Here is a 16,699-nt window from a genome sequence, read left to right as displayed (position 1 = left end):
GGGGGGCTTTTGAAAAGTGGGGCGCGGGGGTGTCCCACGGAGCGAAGTGGGGAGGGGGGTCTCCTTCAGGTAACAAGGGTAGGAAGGTGAGAATATATATATATTTATATTCCATATATATATTGAAAGACTGTTGGGGAGTTTAAGGCAGGGCTGGGGGGGGGGGAGGCATCTGCTCCAGGGGTCGGAAGACCCTCTAAATAGGGGAGCTCTGAATAGGGGAAAGGGTGTCCCGACCCCCACTCTCTGCACTGCAAGAAATTCTGGTTTGTGCAAGAGCTTCTGGGACAGAAAAAGGGAGAGAGAGATCTGGATCCCTGTGTCTGCTTTTTTCCCCTGATTGCAAGGGTGCAACTCGGGTGCATGCTCCCCATTGCAAGGGGATAGTGGGGTTGGGGGTCCTCAGCCTGGAACTGGTAGGGGGTCTCCGCTTTTGGAGCGTTGCCTTTGCTGATCTGCAAAGCTAGGGCGTTGTTTGGGGCGCCTGCGACTTTTTGAAGGCCTGCTACCCCGGGGAAGCGAAACTTCGGAGGGTGGTTGTTGTTTTTTACGTAGATTTGGGGTTGGGGCACGGCGGGTGAGAGGGGCGCCCTAACCTGTGGGCCAAATTCTGCTTGAGGAACAGGGGAGCCGGTGCTCATCCGGGGAAAAGCTAGCAGTGGCTCTGGGGTTGAGGAGCTGGGCGGTTCCGGATCCGAAATTTCCCTTGGCACACGAATGATGCCTGCAAGAAGAAGTTCCTAGACGTGGTGATCTTTTGCGATCCATTAAGCCACCCGCAATGGCCTTGAGGGGACTCTGGCTCGTCGGCCACGAACAAGGGTCCTGTGGCACCGTGCTGTTTTCCAGGTAATATGCTGTAGTGAACCTACGTAAGAGCTGGTCAGTATGTTCCTTTCACCACCCAGTGGCTGCTTCCCTGCCCTCTCTCTGCCATTGTGAAGCAGAACGGCCTCTTGTGAGTTGAGCCATCGCGTAAGGAGCATCTCCGTAAGCGATGGGTCATATCTCGATGACAGAACGCCGTGCTTTGCATTCAGAAGTTTCCAAGTTCAACCCTGGGCATCTGCAGTCAAAAGAGATTGGGCAGATTCGATGAGAAAGACCCTCCTCCTTCGCCTGAAACTTTGAAAAGCTGCTGCTAGTCAGAGTAGACAGTATTGGGCTGGATGGGCGAATAGCCTGAACTGATGCAAAACAACTTCTGTGGTTGCTGTTCCTGCGTAGCCTTTCTCCTGCCCAGTTTCCCCTGGGATTGCCAGCTTGAGATAAAGACTGAGGCGATCTCCCTTAGAGGAACCAGCCCACCAATGATGATGATGATGATGATGATGATGATGATGATAATTTATTATTTATACCCCGCCCATCTGGCTGGGCCTCCCCAGCCACTCTGGGCAGCTTCCATAGAAACCAAAAATACAGTAAAATCTCACACGTTAAAAACCTCCCTGAACAGGGCTGCCTTAAGATGTCTTCTAAATGTCAGGTAGTTATTTATTGCTTTGACATCTGTTGGAAGGGCGTTCCACAGGGCGGGCGCCACTACCGAGAAGGCCCTCTGTCTGGTTCCCTGTAGCTTTGCTTCTCGCAATGAGGGAACCGCCAGAAGGCCCTTGGCGCTGGACCTCAGTGTCCGGGCAGAATGATGGGGGTGGAGACGCTCCTTCAGGTATACTGGACCGAGGCCGTTTAGGGCTTTAAAGGTCAGCACCAACACTTTGAATTGTGCTCGGAAACGTACTGGGAGCCAATGTAGGTCTTTCAAGACCGGAGTTATATGGTCTCGGCGGCCGCCCCCAGTCACCAGTCTAGCTGCCGCATTCTGGATTAGTTGTAGTTTGTGACTTACTGTGATTTTGGTTTCCTAGCATGCGAGCCAAGGCATCTGAAAACAAAGGGCGTATTTACACTACATTCCCTCTCCCCAAAGATCCCAGGCAATTGTAGTTTGGAGCGTCTGCATGGGATAGCGTTCTTAACAAACCCGAGCTACAATTACCAAGATCCTTTTCGAAAGTCATATCAGTTAAAATTCTATAGTGTCAATGTGTTGGGGGGGGAGACAATACTGGGCAATAAGGCAGCTTCCTATATTCTTCCTATACAGTAAGCCTGCAACCCGCGCACAGGTTGCATCCTGGGGACTGCGCCTAAAGCCAAAATCGCTTATAGTCAAAAGACATTGGGTGCAATGGTGGGTAGGATTGCCAGAGACTTTTTTCCCTGGACATCCACTTTTTATTATTTGCACGTAAAGGTGAATGTGCATAAGTTAATGTGCATACGTTGCGGGCACACTGTATTGATAGTGGCTCCTCTGTGTGACGGATGCACAGCACAGTAACATTGTATTTTGGGTGGTGAGGTACATTGGTGGGGCCCACAGGAGGCAATTATTTAGCATTATTTCTCTAGTACAGCATTGTCTTCCTGAACAGGACCAAGAATGTGGTTGTCACCAGTTCAAGGCTGCAGTCACAAAACCCTAGTGGCAACTTGCTCTGTGCATTTGTGTCTCAGCTGCTCCAAAGGCCAGTGTAATTGACTATGACCTCTGCCTCCTCTCCAGCTTCATGGCTGGAAAAAAAAGATTGGAGCTCATGGAGCTTAGCAGAAAACAGTGGAACACACTAAGTTGCAAGCAGAATCATGGACCCCTTCCCCGTTTTTCTGGAGTGGCTATTTGGAATAGCAACACTCCGAACAATGTATAAAACAGGCTGGTGACATGTTCCTCCATAGTGCAGAGAAAGACCTCAGAAACCACATCGTGTCCTAAACATAATGTGTACTCTGCCTCCAATATTATACCATTTTCCTCCTGTTTCCCCACGGGGACCAAATTCTTGGCAACCTTGGATGGGCTACTTGCCCTGGGTCCTGCTTTTAAAGGTAAAGGGTAAAGGGACCCCTGACCATTAGGTCCAGTCACGGATGACTCTGGGGTTGCGGCGCTCATCTCGCTTTATTGGCTGAGGGAGCCGGCGTACAGCTTCCGGGTCATGTGGCCAGCGTGACTAAGCCGCTTCTGGCGAACCAGAGCAGTGCATGGAAACGCCGTTTACCTTCCCGCCGGAGTGGTACCTATTTATCTACTTGCACTTTGACGTGCCTTCGAACTGCTAGGTTGGCAGGAGCAGGGACTGAGCAATGGGAGCTCACCCCGTCGCGGGGATTCAAACCACCAACCTTCTGATTGGCAAGTCCTAGGCTCTGTGGTTTAACCCACAGCGCCACCCACGTCCCTTCTGTCCTGCATTTACATAGGAACAAATGCCTTATTCTGAGTCACATAACTCAATATTGTCTACACTGTTTGGCAGCAGCTGTCTAGGGTTTCAGGCATGCTTTTGCATGGTGGAGGAGTGGCGAGCGCCTCTCCAATCGCCATGCATGTGACATTGCATAAAATTTGTATGTGGCACATGGATGTGCCGTCATGCAGGTACCTAGTTTTGCTTCCTCAGAAAGGAGGGGAAGAGTTTGCCTGGAGTGCCCATGTTATGGATGTGGGGAGAAGAAGGGTCTATCCCAGTATAGAAAGTCGTGATGAGCATGTGAACATTGCACGCACTTCCACTCGCATTTCTCTGTTACTTTTGCATGAGCACTGGGAGAGTTAAAAAGAGAAACATAAAGAGCATGTGCCAGTTCTGTAAAATCTCTACACAAACTGTGCTTGTGATTGTTGAGGTTCAGCAGTAATTGTAGTCTGCATTGTAGACTCAGGAATACTTCAGCCATCCTTCAGCCAAAATGGGAATTAGAGACAACAAATAAAAACCTTCCACCATGCCAGGTTCAAACACCGATTCCACATAATGCCAATTATCCCCTTTTGTTCATTCCTACTGTACTTTAAAGTGACACTGTCAACTTGATATTTGGAATTAAATTAATTTTGATGGGGGGAAATTGAGCTTCTGACGGTGGCGTCTTTTAAAAATAATTGCTGTACAACGTAGTAGTTAAATCCAATTGTTTAATATAAAAAAAAGGTTTTTCTGTTCTCCCGTGGATATTACAAGGGTTTGATATTTCTTTTACTCCTCTGAATAAGGGTAGAATTAACCATGGAGCTGTAGTTAATAAAGGAAGATACAGAAGCAGTTGACAATCAGTTGATGAATCGGAGCCTACAAACAGCAGTAAAGGTTTCTCAAATTTAGGGGGCTGGAAAAGGACATGAGCACAGAAACAAGGGAATTGTCTGTATTATTGGTAATAGAACCGTAAACAGGCAGGGCTCCAGGTTTGCCAAAGTATTGGTCACAACTCAAGCCTTGGAGTGCTTGCAAAGCCTCATTCCCCTGGGCATAGATAACATCTTGTGTGAAGTGGAACTTCAGATGAAGGCCTGTGTGTACAATGGCCTGATTCATGCTGTGATTTCTCCCCAGAAAAGGATTGTGCCAAAACAGCCATTGTGCAGATAGGTGTCTTCATGGAGCCTCCACCTCACACGTAAATTGTAAAAGCAGCTTGGTGAACCAACCCCTTAGGAGTTGGGTCAGTTTAGAGTCCGTTTGGTGCCGTGCAGCTCAGACCAATTTGGAGCATGCAACAACAATATTATTATTATTTGTACCCCACCCATTGGACTGGGTTGCCTCAGCCACTCTGGCTGGCTTCTAGCAGATAAAGAAACACAATAAATCATCAAACATTAAAAACTTCCATATACAGGGCTGACTTCAAGTGTCTTCTAAAAGTCACATAGTTATTTATCTCTTTGACAACTGGGAGGGCGAGCACCACCACCGAGAAGGCCCTCTGCCTGGTTCCCTATAACTTCACTTTTCACAGTGAGGGAACTGCCAGAAGGCCCTCAGAGCTGGGCCTCAGTGTTTGGGCTGAATGTCTCAAGCAACGTAATGTTAACTTTCCTGCAACCTGTGTGCTTCCACATTGCAGGCGTTACCCCACGGTTGAAAAGCGAGCAAAATGCCTCAACGGAGCAAGTTATGTGGCCGTGCCTGAAGACGGCCCTTTCCTTAAAGCGCTGCTTTTTGAACTGAGACTGGCCGATGAAGACCAGAGCTTCATAGAGCGTAGGGATGGCTGCTCCCGAATCAACAAGACTTCGGTCTATGCCCTTCAGACCGAAAGCGGAGAACTTTGGCCTGTGGTGGCCTTCCAGAAGAGCGGGTTGGTTTACGTTGGCCTCCCGTTGGTAGAGCAGCCCTTGGCACCACGCCCACCTCTCATCAGCATCAGCGGGGTCTCTCAGGCTTTTGCGGTCTTGTCAGGGCTGCTGGCCTTCATGAACTCCAGCCAGAAGAGCAAAGCAGAGAGGACTTCCAAAATTGGCCAGCTCCCAGGCTTGCTTATGCAGAGCTGTCCTCTTGGCACCCCGCTGGATATGGACTTGAACGGCTCGTCACTGGAAAACAATCACGTTACTCCAAGTAGCCATCCTCAGAAACCACCAGCTTGGAGAACCAGCACGTACAAGGGAAAGCCTCAAGTTAATGTCTGCATTACTGAAAAAGTCAAGTCTGTGCAGTATGACAAAAGGGATGTGTCAGACATGTGGCAGGTTTATGGAACTGTAACTTGCAAGGTGAGACACTTTCTGGCGCAAATCTCTCTAACCTATTTGACACATGAATGCCCCTGGAAAAGCAAAAATTCATCTCATTTTTATCTTGGCATATGGGGAAGCTGAACCTAATATTTTTAATGCTTCAGCATGCCGCAGAGGAAATGCTTCTTTTTTTAGATTTGTGAACTATACCAAACAGAAAATCTCGCTTTACAGATATGCTCTTGCGTATCTCCCTCCTAGTTTTGCTAGCTGAATAAAGAGTTAAAAGATGCCACTGCTAATTTTGATATCATTTTTCAGTGTTTAGATTTCATCCTGCGGCGCTTGCATTATTCATCCTCATAATAGCCCTGCGAGCTGAGAGACACTCAGTTCAGACATTGTAGGTTGTACTTGTAATAAATTATAATAGTAAGAATAGTAATGAAAACAATACAATTCTAGTTACAGTCAGCAACATCTGGAAGGTCGGAGGTTCCTCTTAAAGGGTAAAGGGACCCCTGACCATTAGGTCCAGTCGTGACCGACTCTGGGGTTGCGGTGCTCATCTCGCTTTACTGGCCGAGTGAGCCGGCGTACAGCTTCCGGGTCATGTGGCCAGCATGACTAAGCCGCTTCTGGCAAACCAGAGCAGCGCACGGAAACGCCGTTTACCTTCCTGCGAGAGTGGTACCTATTTATCTACTTGCACTTCGGCGTGCTTTCGAACTGCTAGGTTGGCAGGAGCAGGGACCGAGCAACGGGAGCTCACCCCATCGCAGGGATTCGAACCGCCGACCTTCTGATCAGCAAGTCCTAGGCTCTGTAGTTCAACCCACAGCGCCACCCGCACCCCTGCTATTATAGCTATTAACTATTTAAAGGAAGCCTTTCTAGGAGGTTGTGAAGTGGGCCATTCTCTAAGGAGGTCTGTTCCGTTCTCATGGATAACTAGGGATGCTTTGAAGACTTCTTCTTTTTTGTCTTTGAAGTGCGACATCGAAGGCACGGCTCCCAACGTGACCATCAGCTTGAACCTCCCTGCCAACGGCTCTCCTCTCCAGGATATTTTGGCCCACCCTTGCGTCACGTCCCTCGACTCCGCCGTTCTGACTTCCAGCAGCGTTGACGTAATGGACGACTCTGCCTTCAGCGGGCCTTACAAATTCCCTTTAATACCTCCTGCAGACCCCTTCGACCTGTGCTTTTATACTTCCCAGGTAAGGCTGCACGATTTGCAATGTTAATCCGGCAGCGGGGTCAGGCACTTGCCAGAGTCGGTACCCCAGCAAGAAGCGCCAAGATCCCCTGGCCCTCCTCCTCCTCGCTGTTCTCCCACCCTCTGGCCTGGTGGGGATGACCAAGTGAGCAGCAACAGCAGTGAGGATAAGGAGCAGCTGGCACCACTGGTGATGAAGTGGCGGTGATCGGGACCTGATCCGGAGAAGGAAGACGTGGGGGGAGGAGAGGGAGGATGGTGGCCATCTGTCATGGATGCTTTAGCTATAATTCCTACATTGCAGGGGGTGAACTGAGTGACCCTTGGGATCCTTTGCAAGCCTAAGATTCTATGAGCAGGAAAGAATCTGGGCTGGCACACTTACCAGATTTATGAAGGCTGCAGAAGCAAGAGACCTGCCTGCCTGCCTGATCAGTTATCCATTTAAAAATACTTATCAAATGTGCCCGTCTTGTTCTGGTTCATTTATTTACAGCATGGCACCACGTAATGTGAAGTTTAAGGGTTAAAAGCAACACTTTTAAGCTGGGCGCTGTCAGACTGACACAGCACAGGTGCAATATCATCAAATTATCAGTCCCGGTTAATAATCTTGCACCCTTTCCTGGACCGACTGTGGTTTCCGGACCGTTTTTAAATGCAGCCGCACGTACAGAGATTTACATCTATGGAAGGCAAAGTTACAATCACACCTTCCTGTATAATAACATGGCCTCTCATAACAAAGCCTGGTCTCTTCTCATCTCTGTCTCTCTGAAAGGAATCTGCAAGTTAGCAATGGCCCTCCATCTCATTACATGCTTTGAGTGTGGCATTGGGCAAGTTTTTGGCCTCCATCCTAGAAATATTTCCAGCACCCTGCTGATCGGTGGTTTAGAGAATCTAGCTTGCAAATGAGTTGTTAATTCCTGTTTTCCATCAGAATTAAGCACTTTCTGCCTAATTATCTTACTGTTTAGCAATCAGAGAGTTTATATCTGACATCTGGAAGCTGTCAACCCATTTTAATTTTATTTATTTTACTTTATTCTAGAATTTGCACTCTATCATGCCTCCAAAGAGGCCTCTGGGCAACTTGAAAACCCGCAACCATAAAAAAGCCTACAACCATCAATAGATAAAACGCATAAGAATGGTTTTAAAATATGAATATAAGGAATTCAACTCTCTCTCCTCCCGCTCAGGTGCCTGTTCCACCAATTTTGGGGTTTTATCAGCTAAAAGAGGAAGAATCACAGTGGAAGTTCACCGTTCACCTGAAGCTTCATGAAAGTGTGAAAAACACCTTTGAGTACTGTGAGGCCCGTATTCCCTTTCTCAACAGGTGAGAATCATGCAATTGTCCCCTCTTTTCAGGGAGTGGGATTTTCAAGAACCAACCTGTTTGCCTCCTTGGGCGCAGGTAAAAGTTGTCGTTGGAACCAGATTTGAAATAGAGCATAAAGGTAAAGGTAAAGGGACCCCTGACCATTAGGTCCAGTCATGACCGACTCTGGGGTTGCGGCGCTCATCTCGCTTTATTGGCCGAGGGAGCCGCCGTACAGCTTCCGGGTCATGTGGCCAGCATGACTAAGCCGCTTCTGGCGAACCAGAGCAGCACACGGAAACGCCGTTTACCTTCCCGCTGGAGCGGTACCTATTTATCTACTTGCACTTTGACATGCTTTCGAACTGCTAGGTTGGCAGGAGCTGGGACCGAGCAATGGGAGCTCACCCCGTCGCGGGGATTCGAACCGCCGACCTTCCGATCGGCAAGTCCTAGGCTCTGTGGTTTAACCCACAGCGCCACCCACGTCCCGAAATAGAACTTAGGACAGATCATATCTAGCCCAATGTTGGGAAACCACTGACCTTCTAGATGTTGCTCAGTGCTGCTCATCACAATGGGTAATGAGTAAGGACTGGACCAGCACTTCACCTTTTACCAGTATGATGGAAATGGGAGAGGTATCTCCACTCGCGCTACAGCTGAAACCATTTATAACGGAGGAGTGACAAAGGCTACCGCTTACGTCGTCTGCTAGTGCAAATGTTTAATTTGCACCAAATTCACCTCGTACAGAAAGAGTGCACTGTTACTGGTTACCGTATTTTTCGCTCTATAAGACGCACCAGACCACAAGACACACATAGTTTTTGGAGGAGGAAAACAAGGAAAAAAATATTATGAATCTCGGAAGCCAGAACAGCAAAAGGGATCGCTGCGCAGTGAAAGCAGCAATCCCTCTTGCTGTTCTGGCTTCTGTGATAGCTGCGCAGCCTGCATTCGCTCCATAAGACGCACACACATTTCCCCTTACTTTTTAGGAGGGGAAAAGTGAGCCTTATAGAGCAAAAAATACGGTATTTAATGAAGGGGTTCCAGGTAAGCCCCAGGTTGCTGTAACGGGGTTTGTTCTTCTGTTGGCGACAGGGGACCCATTACACACCTGGAATACAAAGTCAGCTACGGCCAGCTGGAGGTGGCAAAAGAGAAAAGCTTGCTGGTTTGGGTCATAGGTAAGATAAAACCTACCCCCCCCCTTTCCTACTGAAGGATGGCTGCGTACTGAACTTGTTTGAAACGGCATCACAGCCACCTTGCTGGCTGCTCCATCCACTCTTGTGCCATGGGAAGATCAGCCAAGTCCTCATTAAAGCCTTTTCCCTCCTGGTGGGCTTTGCCAACCAGGACTTCTTTTACTTCTCTAGCACAGAGTTGGTGACCAAGAGTGTGAGCTCTGAACTCAGGCCCGGCATGCTCTCATCTCAGGCAAAAACTCCGTACATCCCATTTTAGGCAGCCAACTGGCCCTCAGTTTCCCCTGCTGTAATGTGGGGGGCAATGATAATTCTGACCTTCCCCACAGAGATATCATTAGGGTTATTTAGCTAGTGTATTTGAAGGGTGCACTCATAAATTACTGTCACTATCCCTCCTCTCGGCCATCACAGCCCCTCTCCTCCATATTCTCTGCTCTGCCTTCCTGCTTTCTCCTTAACTAGCCTTTCTCCTCCTCTATTTGGTTCCTATGTTCCTAAGGAATAGCCTTGGGACATTTTAAATTTATAATAATAATAATTTTATTATTTATATCCTGCCCACCCGGCTGGGTTGCCCTGGCTACAGATTTTGTTTATTACCTTTCATTTAAGAGTTGCTTCCTATGAAGCATCTCAAAGCAGTTCAGCGAGAAAAACATCAACAGTAACATCATGTGTAAAAATAATTTCACATATAGAAGCAATATCAGAGCCAATACAGATGCAGACTGGGATAAGAATATCCCCTTGATGGTCTTCATTAGGCACCAAAAGGGCAGTAGACAATAGGTGCCTGTAAGTGGAAGGAGTTTTAAAGTATAAGTGTGACTACTGCAAAGGTCCAGTTTCTACATACATGCAACATTTTCTTTTTATGCTGCCTTTCCGTAGTTAAAACCATGCTCAAGGTGGGTGGGTGCGGGGAGGAAATGTTGCAGAATTCAAAACACAAGAGAAGGAGTCATAAGCAATAAAGAAAACACCAATAAAGTACACAACCAAATTTCCACATAAATCATAATGAAGGTACAAAAAAATCAATATCAAAACTCCCTAAGCAATCAGCCCAAGAGTCATTTCAGCAGCCTCGGCTTTTGTAGCTGGAGTCAGTCCGGGCTGGGCCCTCCCAGGCCAGGTGGGAAAAGGCCTGCAAGGCAGGGAGCAGGGTGTTCCAGGACTCACAGCCAAGATGTGGAATGGACATCCTGCGGAATGGACCCTCTAGTGAGATTGTGCCTGCAAGAAGCCCTATCCTGCAGAGTAGCGGCGGCTGTCTAGGGAGTTCAGTTGGGTCCCTGTTATCCGTGATGCCAAAGGTTCAACCAGCGACCCTAGATATGCTCTGCCACTGAGCCTAAAGCACACGCGTCTTGCAGGTAGACAGAAGGCAACACAGATTCGGGGGGTGGGGGTGGCAAGAGCTTCTATCACCACATCTAAAGAAAAACCAGCCAAAAAGCTGGATTTGGGGTGAGAGGCCCCCATGGAGACATCACCATCATCATCATAATAATACAGTGGGTGCTCAGGTTGCGAACGTGATCCGTGCGGGATGCACATTTGCAACCCGCACCATTGCACGTCTGCGATTCGGCGCTTCTATGCATGCACAAAGCGCCATTTAGCGCTTCTGCACCGCCAAAACCCGGAAGTAACCCATTCCGGTACTTATGGGTTTCGGCAGTCCGTAACCCAAAAAAACGCAACCTGAATCGTCTGTAACCCGAGGTATGATGATGATAATAATAATAATAATAATAATAATAATAATAATAATAATAATAATAATAATACCTTTATTGTCACTACACCACCTGTGTGAAGTGAAATTAATCGAACCCCTCCTCCCCACACACATACACTCAGTCTTGTTCGCGCTCTGTGTGCTTGTCAGAAGCCAATTACGCCACTATTTTTTTCCATTCAGCAGCCTAACAGCCCACAGATAAAAACTGTTCTTTAACCTGTTGGTGCGGCTGACTATATTTCTGTATCTCCTGCCCGAAGGTAGGAGATTAAAGAAGTGCTGGCCAGGGTGTGAGTCGTCCCTAAGAATTTTCCTCGCTCTCCTGAGGCAGCGGTCTCCCGCGATGTCATCTAGCGAACTCCGAGGACAGCCCATGATGTCATGTGCAGCCAGCGACTCCTTGAATAGACTTGAGCAAATAATTCTCAGCACTCAGTCTGATTTATTTCACAGGCCTATTGTCGTTCCCATTTACTCTGATTCCCACAAAAAGAGCTGGATTGTGCTTTATTAGCGTCCCTGGTGCCTCACTTTGTGAACAAGTTCCCAAGCTGCATTTGTCAGATACGGGACACTTAATTCTTGGAACTGCTTATTCTGATAATTGGGTTAGCCAAAATTTAAAACCTTGGCTCAGCCTCGGAAAATCTTAAATGGCACCTGAGGATATTTTCCTCTTGGTTGTCGAATTCCCTCTATGCCCTGCAGCCCCTTCCTATGTTGCCTTCAGGCAAACCACAAACAATTCTATCCGCCTCAGTCCTTCTTGCCTCCATCTGCAGTATGGGGATAAAAAATACTGACCTACATTATGAAGCTTGCTGTAAGGGGGACTGAAATAAACCTTAACAATGTGAAGCGCCTGGAATATTCCAACGTGAGGTGTCACTTCTAAATGATGCAATGTATTTATTTCAACAATTTGTATACCACTTACTCACAGTTGTCTCGGAGTAGCGTACTGGTGAGCCAATACAATATGACAAAAATGTGTTAAAATCAGAATTCAGTTAAAATGCCTGCAAAAATATTTTTTTAAAGTAAGTTTTGAAGGTGCCGCATTTGTAAGAACTCGGTCATTTAGTGCTGCGGTGCCTAAACTTTGGACCTCCCTGCCTGGTGACACCTTCCCCATGCTCTTTTCAGCACCTGCTAAAAACATTATTAGAAACAAGCTTGGAAAGTTGAGGAAATTTTAATATGTTTCAGTATTTTAATTTTTGTACGTTTTAAAGTATGGCTGCACCTTTTTCTTGGTTTTATTGTTTTCTCTTTTTGAAACCACTTTGAGGTTGTGTGTGTGTGTGTGTGTGTGTGTGTGTGTGGTTCTTTTTTACAATCAAGCAGTGTATAAATTTTACGAAATAAAATAAATAAACAGGGAGTGGGTTCCGTCTGACCTCAACTGGAAGGGAGTTTCACAGAGCTCCTGCTGGTTATGAGCTGTGCATTCAAGTCAGGGGGAACCACTAACAGTTACTCCTAAAATTTCTTCTTCTTCCTCTTCTTCTTCTTCTTCACAGCATTGGGGCAGTATTTGCCTGTAAACTGGATTTAGGTCCAAAGCAGAGGTTCAGGTGTGGCCAGATCCATGTGTTTAAACCAGACAGGAAGTTGGGAGGGTGACTGATTTAAAGATCAATGGGCTGGGCTTCTTTCAGCTTTCGCTCAGGACTTAAAGTACCGCAGGTGGGGCTGCCCCAACAGTTATTTCAAGTTACGAGTGGTCCCTTTAGGAGCTGGTTCTCATGGGCTCCAAATGCTGGGCTTCACACCCCCCCCCCCTTCTTAGAAGTCGTAAAGGTAAAGGGACCCCTGACCATTAAGTCCAGTCATGACCGACTCTGGGGTTGCGGCGCTCATCTCGCTTTATTAGCCGAGGGAGCCGGCGTACAGCTTCCAGGTCATGTGGCCAGCATGACTAAGCTGCTTCTGGTGAACCAGTGCAGCGCACGGAAACGCCGTTTACCTTCCCACCAGAGCAGTACCTATTTATCTACTTGCACTTTGACGTGCTTTCGAACTGCTAGGTTGGCAGGAGCAGGGACCGAGCAAAGGGAGCTCACCCCGTCGCGGGGATTCAAACCGCCGACCTTCTGATCGGCAAATCTTAGGCTCTGTGGTTTAACCCACAGCGCCACCCGCGTCCCTTCTTAGAAGTCTTACATAAATGCTATTGCTATTGTTACAACTCTGAAACCTTTCTTTTTCTTTTAAAGGACAAAAATTCCCCAAGTCATTGGAAATTTCCCTTTCTGGGACTGTCGCTTTTGGCGCCTTGAATCAGGAGCAGCAGATTGACCCTGTGTGTACTGGAAACACCACTTACATCAAAGTAAGTCGTCAGCTTCAATAGAAGCTGGGTGTTAATTGTGCAGTTGTGTGTCGTCGCCCCCCCCCCCCAAAAAAATAGACGGACTTGCGCACTTTTCATCAAGAAACTTTGTAAGGGCCTTCAACCTGGATATGGGTGGATGTTAGGAAACATAAGGGACATGGGCATTGTCCGTTCCTGTCATCCAATTCTACTCACTTATGTGCAGGAACACCAAAACAGTTAAAGGGGTGTGAGAGCCTTCACTAGCTGTAGGAAGTTACCTCCTTGTGCAAAGATTAAGTAAAGGTAAAGGGGCCCCTGACCATTAGGTCCAGTCATGACCGACTCTGCGGTTGCGCGCTCATCTCGCTCTATAGGCCGAGGGAGCCGGCGTTTGTCTGCAGACAGCTTCATGTGGCCAGCATGGCAAACCAGAGCAGCGCACAGAAACGCTGTTTACCTTCCCGCCGGAGTGGTCCCTATTTATCTACTTACACTTTGATGTGCTTTCGAACTTCTAGGTTGGCAGGAGCAGGGACCGAGCAATGGGAGCTCACCCCGTCGTGGGGATTCGAACCGCCGACCTTCTGATCGGCAAATCCTAGGCTCTGTGGTTTAACCCACAGCGCCACCCGCGTCCCCGTGCAAAGATTAGATCCACCATATTTTCCCGTGTATTAGACGAGGTTTTTTGACTCAAAAATCATGTCAAAAAAACTAGGGTCGTCCAATACACAGATAGTGGCATGGGAGGGGGGGAGAAGCAGCGCGCCAGCCAGCCGATTGGGAGCGCAACTTCCTCCGATGTCGCTGCGCGCAAGAAATGATCTAGGGAGTGTTTCCTGCCCGCAGCTGCGTGGGGGGAGAAGCTCAACAACTTTGGACCACCTCCCCTCATTTTCTTAAAATTGAGTACCCAAAAATAGAGGGGTCTTATACATGGGGGAGTCATATAGACAGAAAAATACAGTATATGCTACCTAGTCTATGGGGACAGGGAGGTGTTTGAACAGAAATGAGGATCTGTACATCTTACTGTTTTCTGTTTGGCTGCGCTTAGCTTTATTTTAGAATCCTGGATTTCACGCTGACCGGATGTTACACAGACCAGCATTCCATCCAGGTCTTTTCCTCAGGAAAACCAAAGATCAGTACAGGTGAGCAGGGTCACATCTGCCGCTGGTTTTACGTTAAAACAGAAGGACACCTTTAGCAAGGTGTAACTAGGTGAACTTGCAGTGGGGCCTCCATTTCAAAATTACCTTCTGCAGAATTTATCATTATTGTTATTAATTAAATTTCTACACCACCCGTCATGCCATGATCACGGTGCAGTTTGCCATATAAAAACACAAAAATGCAACAGAAACAATAACACACACAGAGATTAAAAGGCCATAGATTGAATTAGCCAAAAGCCTGGGAGAAAAGGAAGGTTTTTGCCCATCGCTTAAAGATATATAACGAAGGCACCAGGCAAACCTCCCTGGGGAGAGCATTCCACAAGCAGGGAGCCACTGCAGAGAAGGCCCCGTTCTTGTGTTTCCACCCTCCGGACCTCTCGGGGAGGGGCCACACAAAGAAGGGTCTGGGTCAGTTCATATGGGGAGAGGCAGCCCTTGAGGTTTTGCGGTCCTGAGCCATTTAAGGCTTTATAGGACAAAGCCAGCACTTTGAATTGGGCACCTCTCATCCATCTGGTCTAGGGAACTGCCCACTAACAGAGCCGCAGCCTTACCTGGATTGAGCTTCAGTTTGTTGGCTCTCATCCAGTCCATTGCCGAGGGAAGACATTGGTCCAGCGCTTCCACTGCCTCACCTGCAGATGTGAAGGAGAAACAGAGCTGTGTGCCGTCAGCATATTGCTGCCAACATGCTCCAAAATGTAGCTTTCAACTATATGATATATTTATTATGTCTAGTATAAACATGTTTTTTAAAATTATGAAATTACAATCTCAAATGTATTTTAATCATTTGTGCCTTTGTGTGTTTTGAGATATTGTATAGTAGCTTATTTCTCTCCCCCCCCCCTCTCTCTCTCTCTCTCTGTGTGTTTATTTCAATTTCAGCTCGAGAATTGCTTTCTTCAGATTACTACATCTGGAATTCCAAAGCCCCAGCACCTGTAGTGTATAGAACTTTACTTTTCTAATTTCCCCTCAATTTTGTACTTGAAATGGGAAAAAAAGTACTGAAATGTTTTAACTGATCTGTTCATTATTTAAGACCGTGTTTGGGGGGGGGGGACAACAAACATCCTTATTTCGCTTAACTGTTGTTTATTGTTTTGTGAGCCCACACACCCCTTTCGTACCTAGCTGTAGCCAATGATATTGTAGGCTTTCTTTCACCACCAGCACATCATCAGTGGTCTGCAACTGGTCCTTCTGCCTTTCTAGAAATCTAGATATAGGAATGTTGTGGAGTGGGATCTTTATGGGGGGGCAGGCTCTTGCAGGTGTTGTGGACCTTAGTGTAATAGCCTTTTTAACCTCCTGTTGAGCACAACCATCTCTCCTCTTTGGCCAAGCCCATTTGTAAAGAAACCTGTATGAAGTAATACTGTTTTTAAAGTAACTCCGTGCATGTGCAGAGTGCCTTTCACTCACCACTGAGCCACTGTACCACTGCAATTCTAGAGCTGGCCTTCCTTCCAGGGCTGTTCATCCGTTAGGAAAGACAGAGCAAAGTATTTGATTCACGACTCAATTCGTGCTTCTTGAAATGGATCTTTAAATCTGCAAGCCTAAAGGTAACACTACAAGCCTATTACGTTAGCCGGTGCAAGTTGACAAGGGGTGAAATCCTTTTCCAAAGGTCACAGTGTGGCTTACAGCATAAAAACACAAAATGCATAACATACAGTGGTGCCTCGCAAGGCGAAAAGAATCCTCTTCGTCTGATTCTCGTGATTCTCTTCGTCTAGCGGTTTTTTCGTCTTGCGAAGCAAGCCCATTGACGGATTAGCGGATTAGCGCTATTAGCGGCTTTTAGCGGCTTATCGGCTTAGCAGCTTAGAAAAAGGGGGGAAGGGAAAAAAACCGCAGGAACCCGCAAGACATTGTCGTCTTGCGAAGCAAGCCCATAGGAAATTCGTTTTGCGAAGCACCTCCAAAACGGAAAACTCTTTCGTCTAGCAAGTTTTCCATCTTGCGAGGCATTCGTCTTGCAGGGCACCACTGTAATGAGAAACATTTGCTGCCCCCCACCCCCCATTTAAAAGGCCATAGATTGTCAGATTCTGCTTCAAAACATTCTGACCAGCTTTAACAGCTTCCAAGCTCCTCTTCCATGTAAACCCAGAAAGCAGAAGAACAAACTCTTCCAAATTTAGTGGAA

The 16,699-nt window shown here is 47.3% G+C and overlaps 1 protein-coding gene and 1 long non-coding RNA gene across 2 annotated transcripts in view; one reads left to right on the top strand and one right to left on the bottom strand.

The window, feature by feature from the left end:
• LOC310712983 overlaps window positions 1-16,699 on the bottom strand; it is a 342,189-nt gene that overhangs the window by 246,618 nt on the left and 78,872 nt on the right. The window lies entirely within an intron of this gene.
• Window positions 83-15,565, top strand: AP5M1 (adaptor related protein complex 5 subunit mu 1). Its single transcript, XM_083515444.1, has 8 exons — window positions 83-849; window positions 4,918-5,566; window positions 6,523-6,750; window positions 7,955-8,094; window positions 9,184-9,269; window positions 13,260-13,375; window positions 14,418-14,514; window positions 15,430-15,565. Exons 1-8 carry the CDS (start codon window positions 782-784, stop codon window positions 15,510-15,512), a joined length of 1,467 nt encoding a protein of 488 aa, XP_083371570.1. The 5' UTR covers window positions 83-781; the 3' UTR covers window positions 15,513-15,565.

The sequence above is a fragment of the Podarcis liolepis genome (genome assembly GCF_965112155.1).
Source record: "Podarcis liolepis genome assembly, chromosome: 1".
Taxonomy (NCBI): domain Eukaryota; kingdom Metazoa; phylum Chordata; class Lepidosauria; order Squamata; family Lacertidae; genus Podarcis; species Podarcis liolepis.
Note: the sequence above shows the minus strand (reverse complement) of the source record. Positions and strands in the feature narration are given on the sequence as shown.

Bases quoted from the DNA above. Each gene is read 5' to 3' on its own strand.
- AP5M1 (XM_083515444.1), top strand. From the start codon at position 782: ATGGCCTTGAGGGGACTCTGGCTCGTCGGCCACGAACAAGGGTCCTGT. The intron at 8,095-9,183 runs GTGAGAATCATG...TGTTGGCGACAG, and splicing joins CGTATTCCCTTTCTCAACAG to GGGACCCATTACACACCTGG. The intron at 13,376-14,417 runs GTAAGTCGTCAG...GGCTGCGCTTAG, and splicing joins GAAACACCACTTACATCAAA to CTTTATTTTAGAATCCTGGA.